General features: G+C 48.9%; 1 protein-coding gene across 2 annotated transcripts; it reads right to left on the bottom strand.

Moving 5' to 3' along the window:
• Nucleotides 1–9,040: 9,040 nt before the first annotated feature.
• fgfr3 (fibroblast growth factor receptor 3) lies at nucleotides 9,041–21,717 on the bottom strand. 2 transcript variants are annotated; one of them, XM_056590586.1, is made up of 12 exons: nucleotides 21,596–21,717; nucleotides 20,874–21,018; nucleotides 19,551–19,726; nucleotides 17,861–18,009; nucleotides 17,518–17,639; nucleotides 17,170–17,280; nucleotides 16,501–16,691; nucleotides 15,791–15,913; nucleotides 15,421–15,491; nucleotides 14,070–14,207; nucleotides 13,571–13,676; nucleotides 9,041–12,166 (listed from the first exon to the last, which is right to left on the bottom strand). In XM_056590586.1, the coding sequence occupies exons 1-12, from the start codon at nucleotides 21,635–21,637 to the stop codon at nucleotides 12,002–12,004; spliced, it is 1,539 nt and encodes a 512-aa protein (XP_056446561.1). In that variant the 5' UTR covers nucleotides 21,638–21,717; the 3' UTR covers nucleotides 9,041–12,001. The 2 variants fall into 2 exon arrangements, with proteins under 2 accessions (XP_056446561.1, XP_056446562.1); XM_056590587.1 differs by having other exon boundaries at nucleotides 17,861–18,006.
• Between the last annotated feature and the right edge of the window lie 1,366 nt (nucleotides 21,718–23,083).

The following is a 23,083-nucleotide window of genomic DNA, read 5'->3' as shown; positions in this document are numbered from 1 at the left end:
GCCCCGGTCAGGGCCAGGGCCTGGGGCCCCGGTCAGGGCCAGGGGCCCCGGTCAGGGCCAGGGCCTGGGGCCCCGGTCAGGGCCTGGGTCAGGGCTAGGGCCTGGGGCCCCGGTCAGGGCTGGGGCCCCGGTCAGGGCTAGGGCCTGGGGCCCCGGTCAGGGCTAGGGCCTGGGTCAGGGCTAGGGCCTGGGGCCCCGGTCAGGGCTAGGGCCTGGGGCCCCGGTCAGGGCTAGGGCCCCGGTCAGGACTGGGACCGACAGTCTGTTGTGAACTTGAGAACCGTTCTGAGGGCCAGGCAGAGGCTGGGACGAGATGTCTGTTCTATTTGAAGAGAACCGGTTTATATAGCATTATGTTAATGGGGTGATGGATACCATGGCAACTGTGTGGCCAGTTCTGAATAATTATATTGTTGTGATATTAATAGACCGTGTCCGGTGTGTGTGTTCCCGACTTCTAATCATGAAAAATTAAATTTGGAGGATCGGAGACGAGATGGAGTGGGCCTTCACCCCGCCACACGGGGGTTTAGCCTCCCCCTGATTATTATGGGCTGTTCCTCTCCTGAGAGGCGCTGTCCTGGTTCAGCTGGGTTCACGCTGTGTGACCCCGGCTGCCCTCTGGGTGACCAGAGCACCACTGTGAGGCAGGCAGCGAACCAGGCAGCGAAGCAGGCAGCGAACCAGGCAGTGAACCAGGCAGCGAAGCAGGCAGCGAAGCAGGCAGTGGTGGAGTGTGAGGAGCTCTGCTTGGTGACAACTACCAGTCTCCCTGCTATGCCCGTACATGGGCGCGGGCGAGCTACCCTGGGGGGTTGTGTTTAGGTTAGCGGCAGAACATGGCACACTGGTCAGTGCATAAATCATCAGCTACCGTAAACATGTCGCAGCGTTGAGATTAGCGACAGGACAGCCCTCCACTACAGCTCCTGCTACTATACTCTAGTTTCCATCGCACTGTGGTTTTGTTAGAGTACCTACGTTAGCCTTAGGCTGCGTTAGCATGTTAGCGTTATGCTAGGTTAGCATAACTTCTGCTGCTGCCAGGCATGATCACATAGTGGTGAAGGAATCGGGAACACACAGGACACGCATAATTAAACTTATCTGTAAAGCTTCTAAAATAATGCACTTGGATATCCAAGGAACACACAGTCCGTGGAGCTAACTGACTGAATTTGTAGTGACGACTGAATGAATCCATCTTTAAGATCCTTTTTACCGAGTACATCAGACTCTGTGTACAGGATGGATATGTTTAATACTTGAAAAGACACAAGTGCTGCCTAGCATCACATCCAGGCCTATGTCGTGAGACCGAGGGTTCAGGAAAGCCTCAGAGCTCTGTGGTAACAGCGTCTGAGCTACGATCTGGTTAGCACCTCTGGCTACAGAACAGCAGTTTGGCTAATGGGTTGAGGAGGCCGACCAGGCGCTGGGACTGGGCTCAGGATCAGAGTGTTGTAGACGTTGGCAGGTCAGTGTTTGTTGAGGTCAGGTGACCCTTCTCACCAACGTCCACTGGCCTGTGGTTCTGATCCGTCCCCAGAGTGTGTACACCGAGCAATAAGTCCTGATGCATTATTATATGAACCTGGATTTGTGGTGGCAGGGTCCCTACTTATAATAAATTGATATTATATTTTACAGCAGCGATAAGGCTGTACAGTTGCTGTTTTTTATTTTCTATGTGTATTGCACAGTTCTTTGAATCAATAGGAAATGTTGATGTAATGATTAGATAGCTAGGAGGAGGAGGAGTTGACTGGAACCTATTTTGTATTTTATTTTTATTCGGCACTGATCGATTCAGGACCAGAACGAGAAGCAACTGCACATACTGTGCATCAGTCTGAGAACGGTTCCCCAGGTCTGAGAACGGTTCCCCAGGTCTGAGAACGGTTCCCCAGGTCTGAGAACGGTTCTCCAGGTCTGAGAACGGTTCTCCAGGTCCGAGAGCGGTTCTCCAGGTCTGAGAACGGTTCTCACGGTATGGCAGCCAATTGTTTCCTGGCCTGTAATTGACTTGTATCTGGAACATTTTGAGTTTGGTTTCCAGACGTTTATAATAGTTTATGATTGATTTAAGAATGAGTCGTTGGAAGGCAAAGTGGAGATGTAGACAAGAAGACCAAACAGACCATGGATTCAGACCTCAATCCTGATCAATGTGAGAGGCTGTGCTGCCTGTGCTGTAGTCAGTCTCCATCGGGAACCCAGGCTTCTACACCTTTGAACCATGCCATCTAAACCTGTGATTTGGCAGCATTTTCCCAACGAGGAATCATTATCATTTGCTATAGATCTAGGCCTTAGAGGACTTGGAATCTTGAAAAGTGTTCTCCTAAATTATAACTTTATTTATATATATAGATATATAATAATAATCAGGTTATAATTATAATTGAAGCTTATCAAAAAGGCTTAAACGTGTTAATAAATATGTATGATCCATGCTTTGTCGTTCATTGTGTTTTTGATCACTTTCTCCTTCACCAACGCTGAGCTTCTCCTGACGCCACGTCAGGTCCTCCGCCCTGAAACTGCTTCCTGATGGTCCGGTTGTAAATATTTTATCAGAAGAAACTACCGCTTTACGCTGGTTGGATATTGACCGTTCTTCACTTATTTTTTTATTCTTACCTCGACAGCTGAAGGATGTCAAGATGTAATGTTGCACTAAAAGGTTTCCCCTGGAAACATGAAATCAAAATACGGGAAATGCCGTGGGGCCCTTGGTTTGGTGATGTTCATGCAATAGTCTAATAAAGCACGCCAAGTCTATCCTCCATAAGCGCTGGACTGAAACAGGTGCCACTTGGTCATAGCGTGTTGAAAGCACATTGCTTCATCTAATGTAGTGCAATAAAACCACATTCAGGGTGACGCTGCGTGTCGGCTTTATATTGAGTTTAGGAATGTTGTCTGTTGTGAGCGTTATCTAAAGGTAAACAAGGTGTGTTTCGTGGGTGCCCACTAGGTGGCGCTGTGGAACCAGATTCGTGGTTCCACAGCAGCCGCACATCAGGGTGTTTATTTTATTACAGCTGGAGAGCAAGACGGGCGGGGTCTGACCGCATAGAAACCAGAACCATTGAACTTCTGAAAGTATACTTAGAATAATATCGTTTGATTTCACTTTATATAGTAGTTCTAATCGTCAACTTTTAATAATATACTTTAGACATCACTTGATACACAAGTAATAAATGTACTCCACTTATAATAATATACTTTTCAACATGACTTTATATACTTTTACTAATAGTAGGCCTACTCCACTTATAATAATGTACTTTTCAACACGACTTTTTAAACTTGTACCAATGGTACTCCACTTATAATATTGTACTTTTCAACATGACTTAATATACTAGTAGGCCTACTAAAAGTACTCCACCTATACTAATATACTTTTCAACATGACTTAATATACTTGTACTTATGGTACTACACCTATAATAATATACTTTTAGCATTACTTTATGTCCTAGTTCTTTCTTAGGACTTAGTTGTAGTTTATTTTAGTACTTAGTTCTAGTACTTGGTACTAACACTCTTGCTGTAGGTCTATTTCTAGTATGTATTTAGTTCTAGTTCTAGTACGTAGTTCTACTTCTAGTTCCCGTTGTAGTCCACCTGACGGAGGTGAGCTCGGCCCTCCACCGGAACCCGACGGAGGAGGAAGGCTCCGTCCACGTCTGACCGGGGTGGTTTGTTTCGTGTGTCTGTGAAAGGAGGCTTCACTGAGGCCCTCTGTTCAGAGGAATGAAGCGTCGGTCCCTCCACCCCCACAGTCAACATGAAGGGTGGAGACGTGGTGGAGACAGAGGGTGGAGGCGTGGTAACGTGTGTATGAGTCACAGAGGGTGGGGTTTGGGGTTATCGGTATTTGATTGATTTTTTAATCAGTTACTCATTCAACAAAAAAGCTTTATCTCCTTCTCCTCAAAGGGCTGGGCCGCTGGTGAGAGAGAGAGAGAGAGAGAGAGAGAGAGAGAGAGAGAGAGAGAGAGAGAGAGAGAGAGAGAGAGAGAGAGAGAGAGAGAGAGAGAGAGAGAGAGAGAGAGAGAGAGAGAGAGAGAGAGAACGGTACAGAGAGAGAGAGAGAGAGAGAGAACGGTACAGAGAGAGAGAGAGAGAGAGAGAACGGTACAGAGAGAGAGAACGGTAGAGAGAGAGAGAGAGAGAGAGAGAGAGAGAGAGAGAGAGAGAGAGAGAGAGAGAGAGAGAGAGAGAGAGAGAGAGACTCTATAGTGTGGGTGCAAACGAAGGACCAACACTGTGGGCGTCTCTGAGTTTCTGTGGTTCTGTGTTTTCAGTAACAGTGAAATAAAATTGACCTCTGGTTTGCAATACATACTGTTGTTGTATTGTTAATATCATATATATTCGGTACCAGCAATACAGTGATTCACTTTAGTTTATCACTGTGACACTATACTATGATCCTACACCCTATACTATAAAGCTGTTCTATCATGCTATACTATCATTCTATGTTGCCATGATGCTATGCTAACCTATGCTGCCACCCGGCTATGCTAGGAAACTATGCTAGCCTGTTTGTGGTGCTAGGGTTGCTACGGTATCAGGACTAATGGAGACAATAATGACCGTCTAATGTTAGCGTAGTTAGCGTTACTATATTAGGACACGTGGGAAAGCTGGACACACACACACCCACACACACACACACACACACACACAGTCACACACACAGACACCCACACATACACACACACACACACACACACACACACACACACACACACCCCTCATTAGCTATACCATTAGAGGGACAGCTGGAGGCGGGGGCGTAGCAGCTGACGGTGAGCCATGCCGTGGGGGGGGGGGGGGGGGGGGGGAGAGGGGGGGTATCCTGGGAAGATTAGTGAGGACCTTGTGGTCCTCATATGACACACGGCAAACACGGCATCGCCGTGACAACCATCCTTCGAGAGGACTCCACATCACGCTGTGTCTGTGTGTAGGAATGCAGGGGAAGGGTGGTGTAGGGTGTAGGGTGGTGTAGGGGGTAGGGTGGTGTAGGGGGTAGGGTGTAGGATGTAGGGGGTAGGTGGTAGGATGTAGGGGTTAGGGTGGTGTTGGGTGTAGGATTTCGGGTGGTGTAGGAGGTAGGATGAAGGGTGGTGTAGGTTATAGGGTGGTGTAGGGGGTAGGGTGGTGTAGGATGTAGGAGGTAGGTTGGTGTAGGGTTTAGTGTTTAGTGGGCTGCATGATGTAGCGTGGTGTAGGTTGCAGGGTGGTGTTGGATGCAGTGGGGGGTGGCATGGTTTAGTGGGCTGTAGGTTGCAGGGTGGTGTAGGTTGCAGGGTGGTGTAGGTTGCAGGGTGGTGTAGAGACGTAGCTGCTCTCAGCCTAATGAGCTCTCATGAGGAGCCAACAAGAGGACCCAAACGACCTTTGAATAACTAAAGCCAAGTTCACTAGTGAAGGGCAGCTAGCCAATCGCGGTTCATGGCTGGTTAGTTAAAGTGCTCGTATAAGTTAGTAGCTTCTTAAGAGTATTAAGTTAGTAGCTTGTTATGAGGAGCATGCGTGACACTGGGATGTGGGGGGGAGTTTTTTTTAACATAACGAAATGCGTCCCACCTCTCTCTCTCTCTCTCTCTCTCTCTCTCTCTCTCTCTCTCTCTCTCTCTCTCTCTCTCTCTCTCTCTCTCTCTCTCTCTCTCTCTCTCTCTCTCTCTCTCTCTCTCTCTCTCTCTCTCTCTCTCTCTCTCCCTCCCTCCCTCTCCCTCCCTCCCTCCCTCTCTCTCTCTCTCTCCCCCCTGGTGAAAATTAAATTGACAAAGTATACCTAATCTCAGTATACTTAATGTACTTAAAGCACCACTGAGATCCAGTATATTTTAAGTGTGACATTTTCGAGTAATTTTAAGTATATTTAATGCATTTAAGTTAAAATAAAGTAGCAATATCTCTATACGTTCGGTATACTTCATACAAAAGATTTGCTAAAATGAAACAACTTTAAGTGTACTTCGCACATACTAAGTACACTTCAGTGTCATGCTTCATTTGTAACATTCAAGTTGTCTTAAAAAGTGCTAATATTATGTTAGGAATACACTTTATGTATTATGTAAATCAACACAAAGCACACTACATATACAGTACTATTTTAAGCTATTTAAGGTTTTTATATTTAATTTAGATAATATTTCAAATGCTATGAAGTACTTGTAATGTTGTCAGAGCATATTGCAAAGATAAAATGACAACATTTCAAGTGTGTTATTAGTTCACTAGATTTGGCGCGTCTACTGCACCTTGAAAATATTCCAAGTGTGTTTAAAGTGTTGTTTAAGCATTATCCAAGTGTATGTGAAATATATACTGTAAACACTGTATCCTAAGGGATGTGATACGTTGAATTTGGTCTCTTTACATTTCACTTTGAACGTGTTGCTTCTACATCAGACATTTCTTTCAGGTGTTATGATCGAAAGAGAGGATCTCAAGCGCAGACAACGGGTGTTGAATTAGACCAGAGGTTTATTCTAGTGGGGGCGAGAGCAGTAGTGAACAACAGGAGACGGACAGGCAAGGACGGATTCCAGGTATAGCTAGGCTGGCAGACGAGCACACGGTGTGGATGGAAGATAGTTGCGGGGTCGGGGGGCAAACAGAACACGGAGATTTAACATATAAAAACACAAAGGGTATCTTGTTATCTAAACATTCACTAGTGCCGAGACTGGTATCTACCACTGTAGGTGAAACAACGAGCGGCTGAACAACCAGGTTTTAGGTAGAGCGGAGATGATGACTGGAGATTGATGACAGGTGTGCAAGTCCGACAGGTGTAGAGCTGGGGAAACCGAGGAAACACCTTTCCCAAGAGGGGGAGGCCGAGCTGAGCGTCTACTGGTACGGCCACGTCACTGGTACGAAACCAGTACCCCCCCCCCCCCCCTCAATGGGCGCCTCCAGGCGACCCAGCAGGTCTATCAGGGGGCTCCTCACGGAAAACTTGGACCAAGGATGAATCAAAGATGCACACACTTTATCGGAAATATATTCAAAATAAACTTAAACTGAAGATCAGTTAAGTATACTTGCAATAAGTATGATGAAGTATGCCTTCAAGTATTACAGCTGCAGCATACTTATCATTAGTACATTACAGTTGAGCTCAATGACATCCTGGCATTAATACACCTCATCAGAAATATATTCTAAATAAACTTTAAAAATAGATCAGTTAAGTGTACTTTTAAGATGTATACTGACACAACACTAGCGTTGGTATATTTATTTCAAGTACAACAACATTTAACTTAAATTGATCTCAGAAAAAGTACACTTTTCCAAAAGTCGACCTAAAATATACTTAACATGAAGTATATTCCTAAAAAATGTACTTGGAATGAATTATGTACTTTGGAATTATATTTTTAATAAACTTCAACACTTAATTTTCACCAGGGTCTTCCAGTGCTTGAGGAGGGTCTCTTGTAAAAGCTCTGTTGAGGACCTCTGGGAGCACACCCCCAACAGCTGGACAGCTGTTACCCCCTCTCTTATTCCCTCCCCCACTTTCACCCCCCCCCCCCCCCCCCCCCCCCCCCCACACACACACACACACACACACACACACACACACACACACACACACACACACACACACACACACACACACACACACACACACACACACACACACACACACACAGAGTGTAATGTCATCAACCGTGAATATATTATAATAGTCATTTTATAAATAAAGTGTTTCATTTGTATTATAATATATTAAGTCTTATATGAAAATCTATTATATATTTATTCATATATGATATATAATAATAACATCTTTATAATAATATATCATATTTAATAAAGCATAATAATATATTATATATAATAATATCCTGCTCTCTGTCATCCCTCTCATCTCTCCCTGACACACACTCAGATGAAGGGAGGGATTAAAAGACAGCGTGTGTGTGTGTGTGTGTGTGTGTGTGCGTGTGTTTGTGTGTGCGTGCGCGCAACCTTGCATAGTGTTGACAGCGGGACCGATCCCATTGTGTTTACAGTAGGGGAGTCCAGGGCTCTTATTTTGGCGGTACACAGCGGCAGGGTGATGGTAATGCATATCTGATGAGCTGGGGGGGGGGAGGGTTATTACACGAAGGGGCATCCCACCTGGCAGCCCCGCTGGTTGCTAGGCAACAGCCTCCCCTCCAGCCACCTCAAAGAGAGGATCTCGTGTTGTTTTGGAATCTGAAGGGGGAGAGGGGGAGGTATGGGAGAGGGGGAGTAATATTCCTCAGGGGGGGGGGGATCATTTACCGGCCTGTAGGAATGTCACCCCGCAATGTGTGTGTGTGTGTGTGTGTGTGTGTGTGTGTGTGTGTGTGTGTGTGTGTGTGTGTGTGTGTGTGTGTGTGTGTGTGTGTGTGTGTGTGTGTGTGTGTGTGTCTCCGTGCCTCGCTCCTCAGGTCTCTGGTGAGGTGTTAAGTACGACCCCACCCTCGAGCCCGCCGGCCGGGGGCGCACTGACGTCATGGGAAGGGAAGTCTCACCCCCCCGTTAGGGAGTCCACCTCCCAGGAGGGGGGAGGAGGGGGTGAGAGGAGTAGAGAGGAGGTGAGGAGTAGAGAGGAGATGAAGAGGTGAAGAGGAGTTGTGTGTGTGTGTGTGTGTGTGTGCGTGTGTGCGTGCGTGCGTGCGTGCGTGCGTGCGTGCGTGCGTGCGTGCGTGCGTGCGTGCGTGCGTGCGTGCGTGCGTGCGTGCGTGCGTGCGTGCGTGCGTGCGTGCGTGCGTGCGTGCGTGCGTGCGTGCGTGCGTGCGTGCGTGCGTGCGTGCGTGCGTGCGTGCGTGCGTGCGTGCGTGCGTGCGTGCGTAAAGCGTTGGTGGATGGAGTGTTAGGAGGAGGTGAGGACAGATCCAACAGGATGCAGCACATTGTGTCTTCCTATTTTTACTCACTTCTAACTCGGTGCACACAGAGTATGGGGGGCTCTTATTGTGGTGCTGTTATGCAAAAGGTTTCCCCAGAGAGAGAAGAGGCTGAACATCGCTCCAACGCTTTATTCGAAACACTGGACAAATAAAATCGAATCAAAGTCTTTGCTGATAAAAAGAATAATCATACAAATAATGGAGAGAGTTCTGGATTTCAAGTCTGCACTAGCTGGAAGTGGAATGAAAAAAGAAACAAAAGATCGAGTCCAGACTCCATGTGGTGAACACCACCTCTGTAAGACTGAAAAACATGTCTACATACAACTTTATCTCAACTATAAATTAATATTAAGAACTCTGCCGGGGCTGTACCTGCAACGACATAAAATAAACAAAACATGATCTAAGATTCAAAAGCAAACTGAAACCAAATGGTAGTGATGGTTTACCAGTCCATTAACCAGTAAGCTGCTAATGGTTTAACCAGTCCATTAACCAGTACGTTTATGATGGTTTACCAGTCCATTAACCAGTAAGCTGCTGATGGTTTAACCAGTCCATAAACCAGTAAGCTGCTGATAGTTTACCAGTCCATTAACCAGTAAGCTGCTGATGGTTTAACCAGTCCATAAACCAGTAAGATCCACCTAAACTCATCTTCTTACGTAGACTTTGGACTTTCCTAAAACATTTCATCACAAGTGTCGACCTGAAGTAACTGGATGTAATTAACATGACCTCACCTAAACATAAACCCCAGGAGACAGACAGACAGAGAGACAGACAGACAGACAGACAGACAGACAGACAGACAGACAGACAGACAGACAGACAGACAGACAGACAGACAGACAGACAGACAGACAGACAGACAGACAGACAGACAGACAGACAGACAGACAGACAGACAGACAGACAGACAGACAGACAGACAGACAGACAGACAGACAGAGAGGGAGGGAGACGGACAGAGAGGGAGACAGACATATAGAGAGACGGACAGACAGAAAGAGAGACAGAGAGACAGACCAGCGTCTTTTCTACCATCTCGTCGCTAAAGCAAAAGAGTTCTTATCGTGATTAAAGCTGTCTGCTCTGATCGTACATTCAGCACAGAACACAATGACAGTGTCGGCTATCTCCCCGTTCTACTGTACAGGCACTTCATAGTCTGGGGACCGAAACTCATCCAGTCTGCCTGCCTCCTAAACCTTCCGTCCTCTAATTATCCATATTAGCTAATGGTTCATCATTAGAATCTGCCATCTGAAGTGTGATTGAATTAAAGGTGTGATGTTGCTTAGCCATCACAAACCCCCAGGATTTCTATTCTGACCAACCGGTAGAAGATGCTAAAGAAACAGAAACACTAAGACTAATTTGGCACTTGGTTCAACAAACTCAACATGAGAAAGCCTTACATCCACATGATACATGTTTCAGATTCTGCTTTCATAAAATCCTTACTCTTTATTTGCTGTGAAATAACAGCGATCCTTCATTTGAATAATACCCCTGTCCCCAGTTCACCCCCAGGGCGTACAGTTAGCACTCCTAGCTTCTTCACCCCTACTGACGTTCTGCTACACAAAGGTGGAGACATCTTGTGTCCCGTAGCTTCTAGAATGTTCTCCTTTTCTACAACTTCAAGCTAGCCACGTGACAACTAACAACACGTTTGGTGAACAAATTATCTTTTGTGAGGAAGACATTTATAATGTGGAAGAACCCAGCCTACATTTGGCTAAGGTGAGAATAAACCGTGCAGCCTTCTGTTAAGACATGTAGGATACTCTATTAACTAACGACCACAGCGGCCTAAGGCTCGCTGAAGTGCTATCCGACAATGACAGCTTTCTCTCTGGAAGCCCGAACGTCACTGACCTCACAGGCCAATGACGTCTACCCTGTTGAAGACACAACCCTTCACTGGCCAGCCACAACTACCCTGTTAAAGACACCACTCTGTTAGGATGAAGTGGATCCACCACCCTTTGAATCATATACCCTGTTGAAGAGACCACACTGTAGGGATGGATGGAGCACTTGGTGGAGACAGGAAGGCCTCAATGGCAGCAGGAGGACCTGCCCTGCCAGATATCAGCTTAGAGTTGACATTGCTAAAGTGAAAACTTTACGGTGGAAAAATAATCATTTGGAGCGTCTACCTTGGAGGACAGCCAGACGGTATGTGAACATCCTCTTTGTATACATATCATACATTCTATTTTTCTTGACAATAAACAAACAAAAACAGACAAATGTTAAATCTGAAGACTTGCAGTTCTACTGTAAAATAAGTTATAAAAAAAGAAAAACAAATCTTTGCTTACAGTATCTAAATTCTAAACTAGATCTTTCAAACATGTCAAGTCTATAAATACCTTTACAAATATACACGTTAATTATTCAAATAAACTTTTTGCGTGACTTAAAAGGATTACATGTCTCCCGTGACAGTGTGTTCTAGAATTCTAGACAATGTGTTTTTTACGTTTTAAGTACATTTCTGTGAAAAGCAATATGATGCATCCTTGCATTTATATATTTACAATAAAATCCATTTCTAGATACAAAAACTCAAACCATAGCTTTTACGTACAGCCCTGAAAGGTTCTTCCATGAAGTTCACAGATGGTTTGATGGTATTTGGTAATGTTCTTCTGAACGCATGCTAGCCCAGTTAGCCGCCTCGAGTCCGGTCTGTTGTAAACATCGGAGACTGGATTCTACTGTCCGGGCTTCTGATTGGAGGAATCTTGCGCTACTCAATGCGTATGAACTGAAGTACTGACCAATATATCATATTAAACACAGCTCAATGCCCAGGATCACTGGTCAGCAACTGACCAATGGTCTTCATTTCCTGCTGTGAGGTCACTTCCTCCTCAACAGGAAGTGGCACACACCTCGCCATGGAATGGTTGGATCCCACAGACTCTAATGGAAAACTGGCCCAGTATAAAAATAGATCTCATCTTTGTAGAGGAAGAAGAGGAAGAGGAAGACGTGGAGGAAGAGGTGGAGCCCCAGCGGTGCCAGCGTGACTGGGTAAGGGGCGGGGCTTAAGTCCTGATGACAGCGTTGCTAGGCGGTGAGGCGGGGGGGCAGGGCTCTTGAGGCGGGGGGTCGTGGGCGAACACCGAGTCGTCTCCGGAGGAGCAGGCGCTGTCGCTGTCGCGCCCCGTCGGCGAGTACTGCTCGAAGCTCACCGATAGGTCCAGGTACTCCTGGGAGGGGGAGGGCAAAGGTCAGCCGGGACGAGCACCGTCATCTGGGTTAGCCTCTCTGCTCGGGTTAGGGTTAGCCTCTCTGCTCGGGTTAGGGTTAGCCTCTCTGCTCGGGTTAGGGTTAGCCTCTCTGCTAGGTGTAGCCTCTCTGCTAGGTGTAGCCTCTCTGCTAGGAGGGTTAGCCTCTCTGCTATGGTTAGCCTCTCTGCTAGGTGTAGCCTCTCTGCTAGGAGGGTGAGCCTCTCTGCTATGGTTAGCCTCTCTGCTAGGAGGGTTAGCCTCTCTGCTAGGGTTAGCCTCTCTGCTCGGGTTAGGGTTAGCCTCTCTGCTAGGTGTAGCCTCTCTGCTAGGAGGGTTAGCCTCTCTGCTATGGTTAGCCTCTCTGCTAGGTGTAGCCTCTCTGCTAGGAGGGTTAGCCTCTCTGCTATGGTTAGCCTCTCTGCTAGGAGGGTTAGCCTCTCTGCTAGGGTTAGCCTCTCTGTTAGGGTTAGCCTCTCTGCTAGGGTTAGCCTCTCTGCTAGGGTTAGCCTCTCTGCTCGGGTTAGGGTTAACCTCTCTGCTAGGAGGGTTAGCCTCTCTGCTAGGGTTAGCCTCTCTGCTCGGGTTAGGGTTAGCCTCTCTGCTAGGTTTAGCCTCTCTGCTAGGAGGGTTAGCCTCTCTGCTAGGGTTAGCATTAGCCTCTGCTAGGGTTAGGGTTAGCCTCTCTGCTAGGGTTAGGGTTAGCCTCTGCTAGGGTTAGACTCTCTACTAGGGTTAGGGTTAGCTTCACTGCTAGGGTTAGACTCTCTACTAGGGTTAGGATTAGACTCTTTGCTAGGGCTAGCCTCTCTGCTAGCATTATCCTCTCTGCTAGGGTTAGCATTAGCCTCTCTGCTAGGGTTAGCCTCAGCTAGGGTTAGGGTTAGCCTCTCTGCTAGGGTTAGCTTCTCTGCTAGGGTTAGACTCTCTACTAGGGTTAGGGTTAGACTCTTTGCGAGGGTTAGACTCTCTGCTAGGGTTAGGGTTAGACTCTTTGCTAGGGTTAGCCTCTCTGCTAGCATTATCCTCTCTGCTAGGGTTAGCATTAGCCTCTTTGCTAGGGTTAGACTCTCTGCTAGGGTTAGGGTTAGACTCTTTGCTATGGTTAGCCTCTCTGCTAGCATTACCCTCTCTGCTAGGGTTAGCATTAGCCTCTCTGCTAGGGTTAGCCTCTCTGCTAGGGTTAGCCTCAGCTAGGGTTAGGGTTAGCTTCTCTGCTAGGGTTAGACTCTCTTCTAGGGTTAGGGTTAGACTCTTTGCTAGGGTTAGCCTCTCTGCTAGCATTATCCTCTCTGCTAGGGTTAGCGTTAGCCTCTCCGCTAGGGTTAGGTTTAGTCTCTCTGCTGGCATTAGCCTCTCTGCTAGGAGGGTTAGAAGTGGACTTACGTCGGTGGACGTCATGGACAGGACTCGGTCATGGTCCTCAACCAGTTGTCTGAACGTCGGTCTCTGGGATGGAACCGCATGCCAGCACTCCCTCATGATCATGTACCTGGAGCAACAACCAATCACATCTCATCATTTAAAGCGGAGCAAGGCTTACAGTACTGAAGATTTTTTAACCTTGCATAGCCTAGCCTAGCCTAGCCCAGCCTGAGGTAACAGGGCTGACAGTTCTGAAGACATTTTAACTTAGAGTAGCCTAGCCTAGGGTAGTGCATCTTACTGGTCTGAAGACATGTTAACCAAGCATAGCCTAGCGTAGTGTAGCGTAGCCTAGCATAGCATAGCGTAGCGGTTGTACAGTTCTGAAGACATTTTAACCTAGCATAGCCTAGCGTAGCATAGCCTAGCGTAGCTGTCGTACAGTTTTGAAGACATGTTAACCTAGCGTAGCCTAGCATAGCCTAGAGTAGCCTAGCATAGCCTAGCGTAGCGGTCGTACAGTTCATGGGTGCAGTTGGCCGGTTTGTCCATGCGATGGCCCTCCTTCAGCAGCTTGAAGAGCTCCTCCACCGGGATCCCCGGGTACGGAGACCCCCCCAGCGTGAATATCTCCCACAGCAGCACGCCGTACGACCACCTGGGGGCGGGGGGAGAGGTCAGGGGTCACAGGGGGAGAGGTCAGGGGCTCCCATGATGCTTTGGGCCTGATCGGATCGGATCACTAGGAACCCTTTCTCAAGGATTAGAGCCTAGGGAGAACTAAACCTGAATAACTGACTGGCTGGCTGTCTGGCTGTCTGACTGACTGACGTTCTGGTTGGTGGACTGGCTAACTGGCTGACTGTCTGACTGACTGGCTGACTGTCTGACTGTCTGACTGACTGGCTGGCTGGTGGACTGTCTGACTGACTGACTGGCTAAGTAACAGACAGAGCCTTCTGCTAAAGAGGGATAGAAACACGTCAGCCGTAATGAATATTCAGGATTAATCAGCTCGCTGCCACTAAATCATCGGAACTTTGTTTTGGTTTCTGACAAACTGTAGTTATATTTCCTGCTCCTTGCTATAGACGAGATACTGTGTGTGTGTGTGTGTGTGTGTGTGTCTGTGTGTGTGTGTGTGTGTGAGACAGCACAAACTCTTTCTTGCTTTTCTAGATAGAGACAGACAGACAGTCAGACAGACAGACTCCTCTCTGATGTCTGTGAGGTTTGGACTGGCTAGAATCTCAGTGTAGCGTGGAATGTGGAGGCTAGGATACAATGGAGACTGGATTACCCTGAGAGCGAGTGAGTGTGTGTGTGTGTGTGTGTGTGTGTGTGTGTGTGTGTGTGTGTGTGTGTGTGTGTGTGTGTGTGTGTGTGTGTGTGTGTGTGTGTGTGTGTGTGTGTGTGTATTTGTGTGTCTGTGTGCGTGTGTGTATATGTGCCTGTGTGTGTGTGTCTGTTTGCGTGTGTGTGTATGTGTGTGTGTGTGTGTGTGTGTGTGTATTTTTGTGTGTCTCTGTGTGTGCCTTTGTGTATGTGCCTTTGTGTGTGTGTGTGTGTGTGTGTGTGTGTGTGTGTGTGTTTTTGTGTGTGTGTGTGTGTGTGTGTGTGTGTGTGTGTGTGTGTGTGTGTGTGTGTGTGTGTGTGTGTGTGTGTGCCTTTGTGTGTGTGTGTGTGTGTGTGTGTGTGTGTGTGTGTGTTTGTGTGCCTATGTGTGTGTGTGTGCGGGGGGTGCCAGTGGACTGTGGGACATTATGAATTGGTATTTGCACCACAGAGATTAGCACTGACGCTAACGCTCTGAGGCATGTTAGCCCCGCGGCGGCGGCGGCGGCGGCGGCGGGGGGGAGAGCGGGACTCACACGTCGCTCTGGTGCGTGTAGACCCGGTCGAACAGCGCCTCCGGAGCCATCCACTTCACCGGCAGACGGCCCTGCACCACAACAAAACAACAACATCAGACCCTGAACAACACAACAGCAACAATAAAAAACAGACCAGATGAAACCAGGTGTGTACCAGGTGTGAGACCAGGTGTGAACCGGGTGTGAGACCAGGTGTGACAGGTGTGTATCTGGTGCGAGACCAGGTGTCACACCAGGTGTGAGACCAGGTGTGACAGGTGTGTACCGGGTGTCAGACCAGGTATGTACCAGGTGTGAGACTAGGTGTGAACCAGGTGTGAACCAGATGTGAGTCCAGGTGCTGTAAAGCATGCAGACACAGACTCACGTTGGTGGTCTTCTTGTAGTAGTCTATGTTGTGCACGTCTCTGGCGAGGCCGAAGTCTGCGATCTTCATCACATTGTCATCGGTAACCAGAACGTTCCGGGCGGCCAGGTCTCTGTGGATACACTGCAGAGAGAGGAGGGTGAGTCCAACACATCCGGACACACTCGGGATGACACTGTTCACATGTTGCTTTCACTAGGTCTAGACTTGTTAGGACTCGGTTGGACTAGGCTTGGCCTGGGATTAGCTTCTGCGAGGCCAAGTACTCCATGCTTAGCAAATTTAGGCTAATGCTGGGTTTGGACTACGTCTAGACTGGGTTTGGACTAGTTCGAGACTCGGTTTGGAATAGGTTTAGTCTGGGTTTAGACTAGGTCTAGACTAGGTTTGGACTAGGTCTAGACAAGGTTTTGGACTAGGTCTGGACTGGGATTAGACTATGTCTAGACTGGGTTTGGACTGAGTCTATACTGGATTTTGTCTAGGTCTAGAATGGGTTTGGACTAGGTCTAGACTGGGTTTGGACTGAGTCTAGACTGGCTTTGGACTGAGTCTATACTGGATTTTGTCTAGGTCTAGAATGGGATGGACTAGGTCTAGACTGGGTTTGGACTGAGTCTAGACTGGGTTTGGACAGGTCTAGGCTGGGTTTGGACTAGGTCTAGACTGGGTTTGGACCAGGTTTAGTCTTGGATAAGACTGGGCTTTACCTTCTGCGAGGCCAGGTACTCCATGCCGCGGGCCACCTGGTAGGCAGAGGACACCAGGTGCTTGAAGGTGAGCTGCTCCTCGGGGATCTTGCAGGTGGTGAAGGAGTAGTCTGTGCCGGGGGGGCGCCGGGCCCGCAAGTACTCCCGGAGGTTCCCCTTGGACGCGTACTCCACCAGGACGTAGAGAGGACCTGCCCAGAGAGACGCTTACTCAGCTACCGTCCTGAGTGAGGACCTACCGTCCTGGAGGACCTACCGTCCTGGAGGACCTACCGTCCTGAGTGACCTACCGTCCTGTAGGACCTACCGTCCTGAGAGACCTACCGTCCTGAGTGACCTACCGTCCTGAGTGAGGACCTACCGTCCTGAGACCTACCGTCCTGAGTGACCTACGGTCCTGAGTGACCTACCGTCCTGAGTGAGGACCTACCGTCCTGAGTGACCTACCGTCCTGAGAGAGGACCTACCGTCCTGAGTGACCTACCGTCCTGAGACCTACCTTCCTGAGCGAGGACCTACCGTCCTGAGTGACCTACCGTCCTGAGTGACCTACCGTCCTGAGACCTACAGTCCTGAGTGAGGACCTACCGTCCTGAGTGAGTGACCTACCATCCTGGGTGAGGACCTACTGTCCTGAGTGAGGACCTACCGTCCTGAGTGAGGACCTACCGTCCTGAGTGCAGGCTCCCAGCAGGTTGATGATGTTCTTGTGTTTGCCGATCATCTTCATCATCTCCATCTCCGACACCAGGTCAGACAGATCCTTATCGGTAGCATCGTCTGGAAGTCATGGTTCAAATGTGTTCACCACATAATCACAATCACCTTTAAACAATCGGTCGTTTTCTTTTTTAAATTAATTGCAACTTCCTTGTTCCGGCTGGTGGAGAAGCCTGACTGAACAGGGGGGACTGTTTTTTTATGACTAGAGACACCCTAACATGAGGGTTAAGGTAATGTTACTAGAAACCCACTAACATTCTGGAGGTCATGTTTTCAACCTGAACAGCCAATCACCTTTCAGCATTTTGACGGCCACGGTCAGAGGTTTGTTGGGTTTGTCCTTGTCCACTCCGATGGCCTCGGCCATCACCACCTGACCAAAGCAGCCTTCGCCCAGAGGCTTCCCCAGGGTCAGCCTGGAGACACCATCATCACCATCACCATCACCATCACCATCATCATCATCACCATCACCATCATCGTCATCATCATCACCATCATTATCATCATCTTCATCATGACCATCAGCATGTAGAACCCACATGAGCCACCCTGATCAGGTGGTCCGGGTCTCAGATCATAGAGGCTGGTGGATCAATGCGGTGTATATTCATGCCTCAACATGAGAGCCTCTTACCGGGTTCGGGAGAACTCCCACTTGGGGTCCGAGGGCAGCTCCAGCTCCAGCACGTTGGCCAGCATTGGTCCGTCGCTGGATGATAGGCGGGCGATCCTGACCAATGGCGTGTTGGAGTTCATGGAGGAGTTGGAATCCAAGGATACCTGCTTGGGTGCAAAAAGGAAACCTGTTCTAGTGTCTGAAGGGGAGGAGCCACAGCCTTAAGGGGAGGAGTCCCAGCCCTATCAACACACATTGAACCTGTTTCTCTATTTGACCATTCTGTGAATGTGTGTTGATTGGCCCACATGTATTTATTATATAATATGTACTCTGCAGCCCTGGGTCGTGTTATTCGAAGGAAAGTAATAACGGAGCATTAAGGAGATTTAGGGAGTTATGAAGAACCAAGAGAACAGGGAGATTCACTTCTTTCAAAACCATCCTCGAAAAATAAATATTAGAGAAAAATGCAATGAGGCTTTTCTCCTCGACTTCCATATAAGAGCAAGGTCCGCCGATTGGTCGGGAACCAGGAAGAATCCCAGCTCCCCGTGAGGACTGATCCTCTCAATAAAAAGAGGTTTCAACTAAAGACACAAGCTCTTCTAGAAACATAGAAGCTAAGCTAACAGACTCCATATGTTCACATCAAGACGTGTCTGCTCGGAGTGGCAGCGTTCATCCTGATGTTTTATGGTGTTTTATAAAACACATGCAGGAAGGAACTCTTCTTTTGCCCAGGGTTCAACTCCCAGCAGGCCAAGAGGAACTACCTCCAGCCTCTCCTTAAGAGACTGGTCAAGGGTTAGAATACCAGTGGACTAACAAAGAAGAGAAGGGAGAGAAGGAGAGGAGAGGAAGAGAGAGAGAAGGAGAGGAGGGAGGAGAGAGAGAAGGAGAGGAGAGGAGGAGAGAGAGAAGGAGAGGAGAGAAGGAAAGGAGAGGAGCGAGATTAGGAGAGGAGAGGGAGGAGGAAAGGAGAGGAGAGGTGAGGGAGAAGGAGAGAATAGAAGGAAAGGACAGGAGAGGAGAGGGAGGTAAGAGAGAAGGAGAGGAGAGAAAAAAGGAGAGGAGAGAGAGAAGGAGAGGAGAGAGAGTGAAAAGGAGAGGAGAGGTAAAAGGAGCGAGGAGAGAGGAGAGGAAAGGAGAGGCGCAGCTCCAACCAGCAGCTCCAGTCGCATGAAGACAGAGCTCCCTACTTCCTGTTTCCCCTGGTGTCTACTTCCTGTAACCTGTCTCTTGTACATAACAGATGTGAGGTCTACTTCCTGTTACCTGTCTCTTGTATATAATAGATGTGGTGTCTACTTCCTGTTACCTGTCTCTTGTATATAATAGATGTGGTGTCTACTTCCTGTTACCTGTCTCTTGTACATAATAGATGTGAGGTCTACTTCCTGTTACCTGTCTCTTGTATATAATAGATGTGGTGTCTACTTCCTGTTACCTGTCTCTTGTATATAATAGATGTGGTGTCTACTTCCTGTTACCTGTCTCTTGTATATAATAGATGTGGTGTCTACTTCCTGTTACCTGTCTCTTGTATATAATAGATGTGGTGTCTACTTCCTGTTACCTGTCTCTTGTATATAATAGATGTGAGGTCTACTTCCTGTTACCTGTCTCTTGTATATAATAGATGTGGTGTCTACTTCCTGTTACCTGTCTCTTGTATATAATAGATGTGAGGTCTACTTCCTGTTACCTGTTTCTTGAGGGGGAATTTGGAGAGTTTGTGCACGTGGGGCGAGGGAAGGGTCTTCTGTGTGGTCATCCTCATGCGGCACAAGACGATGATGACGATGGTGAGGATGAAGAGCACGCAGCCCGTCACCCAGATGAGAATGTCGGCGTAGTCGTCCTCCTTGTCCTGCTCCAGGTCTGGAGCGAAACGTACACCACAGAGGCTTAATTAACATCATTATACAGATCATTATTCATACAATCTACTTAGTTGGCTAATGAGCTAAAGTCTCAAAGGCAAGCAAATGCTTACTCATCAGCACCTATAATAATTCATCTGCTATATTAATATATATTCTTTTTCGGATACTTAGTCAAGACATAGGCATGCAACAAAAAGCACTTTGCATTAAAGCAGGCATTATTCTGCCCAGCAGCATGATTAAGGTATGATTCATTCATGTTTCAGCGGTTAGCTGGAGCCTTGTATAGCAGGCTTGAGAGTCATGTGACTGGCTAGGTATGTAACTGTGTGACTGTGAAGTTACACACCTATGTGTTTACACCCTTGTGTAATTATACACCCGTGTAGACACAAACCTGTGTGTTAACACGCCAGTGTAGTTACATCTGTGTAGTGACACCTGTGTAGTTACACCTGTGTAGTTACACCTGTGTTGTCACATCTATGTAGTCACACCTGTGCAGTTACACCTGTGTAGTTGCACATGTGTAGTTACACCTGTGCAGTAACACACCTGAGTAGCAATACACCTGTGAAGTTACTGCTCTGTAGTTACACCTGTTATGTAACACTTGTGTAGAAACACACCTGAGTAGCAACACACCTGTGTAGTTAAACCTGTGTTCACACACCTGTGGTCACACACCCGTGTAGTTACACCTGTGTGGTCACACAACTGTGTAGTTAGACACACCTGAGTAGCAACACACCTGTGTATGTACACCTGTGTGTTTACACACCTGTGGTCACACACCCGTGTAGCTACACCTGTGTGATTACACCTGTGTAGTTAGACACCTGTGTTTCCCCAGGCAGGTGATGAACGAGGAGCTCATGGTGTACGGGAGCTCCTCTCCACTCTGATTAGGAGTGATTACACACGTTGCTGCTGCAGTGGAGGCTAATGATAGCGCAGCCGTGCCGCTAACACCTGCTAATCGGGGGAATCACGTGTGTTGTAATTACACAGGAGGCTGCATGATGCTGGGACATCTAGCGTAGGAGGCAGGCATCCACCACGGCGGGGGAGGAGCAGGGGGGAGGAGGGGGGAAGGAGACCCAGAGAGGAGGAGGGAGGAGGAGGGAGAAGGCGGGGTCTACCTGAGAGAACCGTGAGCCAAGCGGAGTGGTAAGTAAAACCGATAGAGTTCCCAGCCAGACACGTGTACTCCCCGGCGTCCTCCAGGGAGACGTTGAGCAGCACCAGAACCTCCAGCTCCCTGTCAGTGGTGTTAATACCAGCGGTCTGGACCAGGGAGGAGCGGGAGGAGCAGGGAGGAGAGAGAGAGAGAGACATGTGAGAACACCAGAACCGGCAGCACCCAGTCAGCGGTGTTAATACCAGGGAGGAGCAGGAAGGAGACACGTGAGAAGACCGTTTCAGAAGGGTCACCCTGCAGGAGAATAGGAGGAGGAGGAGGAGGAGGTGATGGAGGAGAAGGTGGTGATGGAGGAGAAGGAGGTGATGGAGGCGGAGGAGGTGATGGAGGCGGAGGAGAAGGAGGTGACGAGGAGGAGGGGATGGAGGAGGAGGAGGAGGAGAACGAGGAGAATGAGATGATGGAGGAGGTACAGCAACCACCATCTTGACAGCACCGTGATGTAAAGGTTCCTTTGGTACAGAGGTACACACACACACGGATCTGAGACCGGTCTGACCCAGCATAACCAGTCAGGACAATATAGACCACCACCCAGCGGAACCAGTGAGGACAACATAGACCACCACCCAGCAGAACAACATAGACCATCACCCACCACCTAGCAGAAGCCGTCAGGACAACATAGAGCCGGAACCAGGAGGGCTGTCCGCCCGTGGTTACCTTGGTGGTCACCTTTGGGGAACACTTTGAGCCAGAAAGCATTTTCAGACTTTCCTACAAAGTTGGAGGCGCGGCACCAGTAGCGGCCGCTGTCCTCCAGCGACACGTTGAGGAGGACGAGCGAATCAACGGCCTCCGTGAGCCGGCTGACACGGCTCTGCAGGGGACGGACAGACGGTCAGAACAGGACTACTGACTGACCAGGACCCTACTGACAGACCAGGACCCTACTGACAGACCAGGACCCTACTGACAGACCAGGACCCTACTGACAGACCAGGACCCTACTGACAGACCAGGACCCTACTGACAGACCAGGACCCTACTGACAGACCAGGACCCTACTGACAGACCAGGACCCTACTGACAGACCAGGACCCTACTGACAGACCAGGACCCTACTGACAGACCAGGACCCTACTGACCTTCAGAACCCTAACCCTGATCAAATACTGACCACCAGAACCTCTGACTCTAAAAACAAACCCTGAGATGTAACACACACACACACACACACACACACACACACACACACACACACACACACACACACACACACACACACACACACACACACACACACACACACACACACACACACACACACTCACTCTCCAAGCCCGTCATTCACTCTAAACAGTTCTGCATCAAAGAGCCATTCAGACGCGTCCCCCCCCCCCGCCCCCCCCCCCCCCCGTCCCGTCCCGTCTACCACACATGAGCGGGCGTCAGGCAGGGGGGGGCAGATCCTGTAAATACTGTTTCAATTATGTGGTCGTCTAAAATAGAGTGTGGTGCCACAGTCTGGGCTAGACAGACTCTCGCTCCCTCCCTCCCTCCCCCTCTCTCTCTCTCTGTCTCTCTCCCACTCTCCGTCACCCTCGCTCTCTCTCTCCCTCACTCCCTCCCTCTCCCTGCCCCCCTCTCTCTCTCTCTCTCTCTCTCTCTCACCGTCTCCATCTCTCTCTCTCCCTCACTCCCTCCCTCCCTCTCTCTCCCCCCCCTCTCGCTCTCTCTCTGTGCCTCTCTCTGTGTGTCTCTCTCTCCCTCCCTTCCCATCTCTCTCTCCCCCCTCCTTCATCTCTCTCTTTCACCCACCCTCACTCTCTCCCCCTCTCTCTTCCTCCCTCCCCCTCTCCCTCCCTCTGCTGACTCTGCCCTTGTTGCTCCACTCATTCTTTCCATCTCTTTTTTTGTGCCTTCTTCAATTTGCCCTCACCCCTGCCTCCCCCCCTCCCTCCCTCCCCCCCCCCCCCACCGCCACCCACCCACTGCGGCACATCTGACGGCGCCAGCAGCTTGCACACTCTCTCTTGTCTCTCCCTCCCTCCCTCCCTCCCTCCCTCCCTCCCTCTCTCTCTCTCTCTCTCCCTCCCTCCCTCCCTCCCTCTCTCTCTCTCTCCCTCTCCCTCTCCCTCTCTCTCTCTCGCTCTCTCTTTCTCCCTCTCCCTCTCTCTCTCTCCCTCTCCCTCTCTCTCTCTCCCTCTC

This window comes from Gadus chalcogrammus, chromosome 5, assembly GCF_026213295.1.
Source record: "Gadus chalcogrammus isolate NIFS_2021 chromosome 5, NIFS_Gcha_1.0, whole genome shotgun sequence".
NCBI classification, from domain to species: domain Eukaryota; kingdom Metazoa; phylum Chordata; class Actinopteri; order Gadiformes; family Gadidae; genus Gadus; species Gadus chalcogrammus.
This window is presented reverse-complemented; position numbering and strand designations above follow the sequence as displayed.

Coding starts and splice junctions, on each gene's coding strand:
- fgfr3 (XM_056590586.1), bottom strand. CDS start 21,637: ATGCTTTCTGGCTCAAAGTGTTCCCCAAAGGTGACCACCAAG. Junction 18,010..19,550: donor AATTCCCCCTCAAGAAACAG/GTAACAGGAAGT, acceptor TTTGCACCCAAG/CAGGTATCCTTGGATTCCAA. Junction 14,208..15,420: donor TACACGCACCAGAGCGACGT/GTGAGTCCCGCT, acceptor CCCCGCCCCCAG/GTGGTCGTACGGCGTGCTGC.